The following is a 2,124-nucleotide window of genomic DNA, read 5'->3' as shown; positions in this document are numbered from 1 at the left end:
GTCTTCTAACATATGCAGATAAACGCATCTACATATATATATATATATAAACAAGAGGAAATGGGGTAGTATGTGTAAAATGAACATTGTATTCACGAAATAAAATGAAGTTCTTTGAAAATAACAGGACCAAGTACTCAATCATAGGAATATTTGAAATTTTAGAATTGTCAAAAAATATTCAAACAAGGATAGCGTATTCAAGTGAAATCCATATTGGCTTGCTGATGATAGGTATTGGCTGTAGCTGTTTGACTGTGCTGATTATCCGGCGAAAAATTGGTGTGATCCCATAGTATGTCGGGTGACAATTGATTATTCAAATTAGTTGATGGTGATGGCCCAGTTCCAGCTGCTGATATCATCGGATCATCCTGTAAATCCATTTTAATAAAGTAGATTTAAAAGTGAAACAGACAAACATTTTAGGAGTCGATATTTAGTAAGAAAAGAAAACAAGAAAAAAAAAGAAATAAATTGGAATTAAAAAAAAAACCTAGTAAAATAGAACGCATTGCATTCAGATCATCCATAATAAGATCTGGAAATCCCTGTTGTTGCGAATTCAGTGACGGTGTATTTGACTGAGTAAAGGTATTTGTAGAATATGGATTATCTGTTGCACTGAAACTATCAATATAAAGCCAGTTTAGTGAGATACGTCATTAGTCGTTTATTTAAAAATATACCTCAAAAATGAACCACCATCTTGACGGTTATTCAGAGTGGATACTGGACTATTGATTGAAATGGCAGCTGTTGTATCAGTTAACTGTGACACAAATCCAGTAGAGTTCTGAAAGCAAATCAGGAAGTGAAAAAAATATCCCGATCAACTTTGCTTTTTTTTTTTCTCGCTTACTTTACATCGTCAAGGATTATTATATCAACAGTAAAAATGATTAAAATATTTCAATGTGCAAATCCATCTAAGCTATTAAGAACATTACTTCTAGCTATAAGAAAATAAACAATGATATAAATACGAACAATACAATTAGACGGCGTATGAGAGGGTGAAGGAGGAATTTCATCGAATGGCTCTTGTTTTATTGATCGTACATCGCTTGAAAATGATGATAGTGGTATCGGTGGCAAACTTACCGAAGCTGGTGGTATAGCAATGCCATTTTTTTGCAAATGATTTTCAAGCTCCTGTAATTTACACAAATTTTACAACACTAAAAATATGAATAAGGAAACGGTCAAATACATGGTTCTAAATTTTTCTTAATTGTAAGATATAATCGAAATCAATCTTAACAACTAAAATATAAGTGCTTTACCAGTTTTTAACTAGTAAAGCTACTGGAAAATTTTTTCTATTGAAAGATTACCTCAATGTATGGTAGACACAAAGAATTAATAAATAAGTAGCTTGGAATTTTCAGAGCTAATTCATAAAATTTACCAAACATGGTGAAATACAGTATTAACCAGAACTAATTAAATTAACGAAATTTACTAACTTTAACCCGTTCAGCGTACATCCGTGCTGCCTGTTCCAACCTTGCTTGGTATTGCTGTTGCCGCAACATCAATTCACGATCTTTTTGCAGTTGCCGGATATAGTCACACGAAGCTTTCAATATAGTTCCTTTATTTAGCTTCAGTTCTCTGAAAAACAGCCAATATTTCAAAGATTTTCTTTGAAATATTGGTTCAAAGATTAAAATAGCTCGAAATGATGCTTTGGAAAGAACTCGTTTGTATAACTTATAAAGGTTAAAAAAAAAAATCAAAGTAAAAAAAAATTAGATGATAGACAAGAAAAGGAATCTTTTGCAAATTTCGAAACGCTCACTCGGATGAACTTTTGGGAAGCATAAGTCCCAATTCCTTTATACGATCATTGATATTGTAACGCCTTCTTCGCTCAACTGTAACATCAAACGTTTACAAAATGATTTAAATCAGTGTATGAAAGACTAGAAAACTAATAACTATTTTCAAGTTATATGACAGAAACGTTTTTGTCATCTGTTCAAGTTATGACAAACATTACTTTCATCTACTATTTAAGCACGGGAATGAATAATGAATTTAAGCGGTGAAATTTGTATACATTTAATCTAAAAAAAAAAAAAAAAAAAACTTGACTGTGTATTAAAGACTACACTTATT

General features: G+C 31.3%; 1 protein-coding gene across 1 annotated transcript; it reads right to left on the bottom strand.

Moving 5' to 3' along the window:
• Window positions 1-200: 200 nt before the first annotated feature.
• Window positions 201-1,827, bottom strand: LOAG_14050 (helix-loop-helix DNA-binding domain-containing protein; the record flags this gene model as incomplete). The annotated part of the gene is made up of 6 exons (XM_003149552.1): window positions 201-355; window positions 497-624; window positions 690-796; window positions 991-1,155; window positions 1,470-1,617; window positions 1,805-1,827. The coding sequence occupies 6 exons, from the start codon at window positions 1,825-1,827 to the stop codon at window positions 201-203; spliced, it is 726 nt and encodes a 241-aa protein (XP_003149600.1).
• Between the last annotated feature and the right edge of the window lie 297 nt (window positions 1,828-2,124).

The sequence above is a fragment of the Loa loa genome (assembly GCF_000183805.2).
Source record: "Loa loa unplaced genomic scaffold supercont3.362, whole genome shotgun sequence".
Taxonomy (NCBI): domain Eukaryota; kingdom Metazoa; phylum Nematoda; class Chromadorea; order Rhabditida; family Onchocercidae; genus Loa; species Loa loa.
Note: the sequence above shows the minus strand (reverse complement) of the source record. Positions and strands in the feature narration are given on the sequence as shown.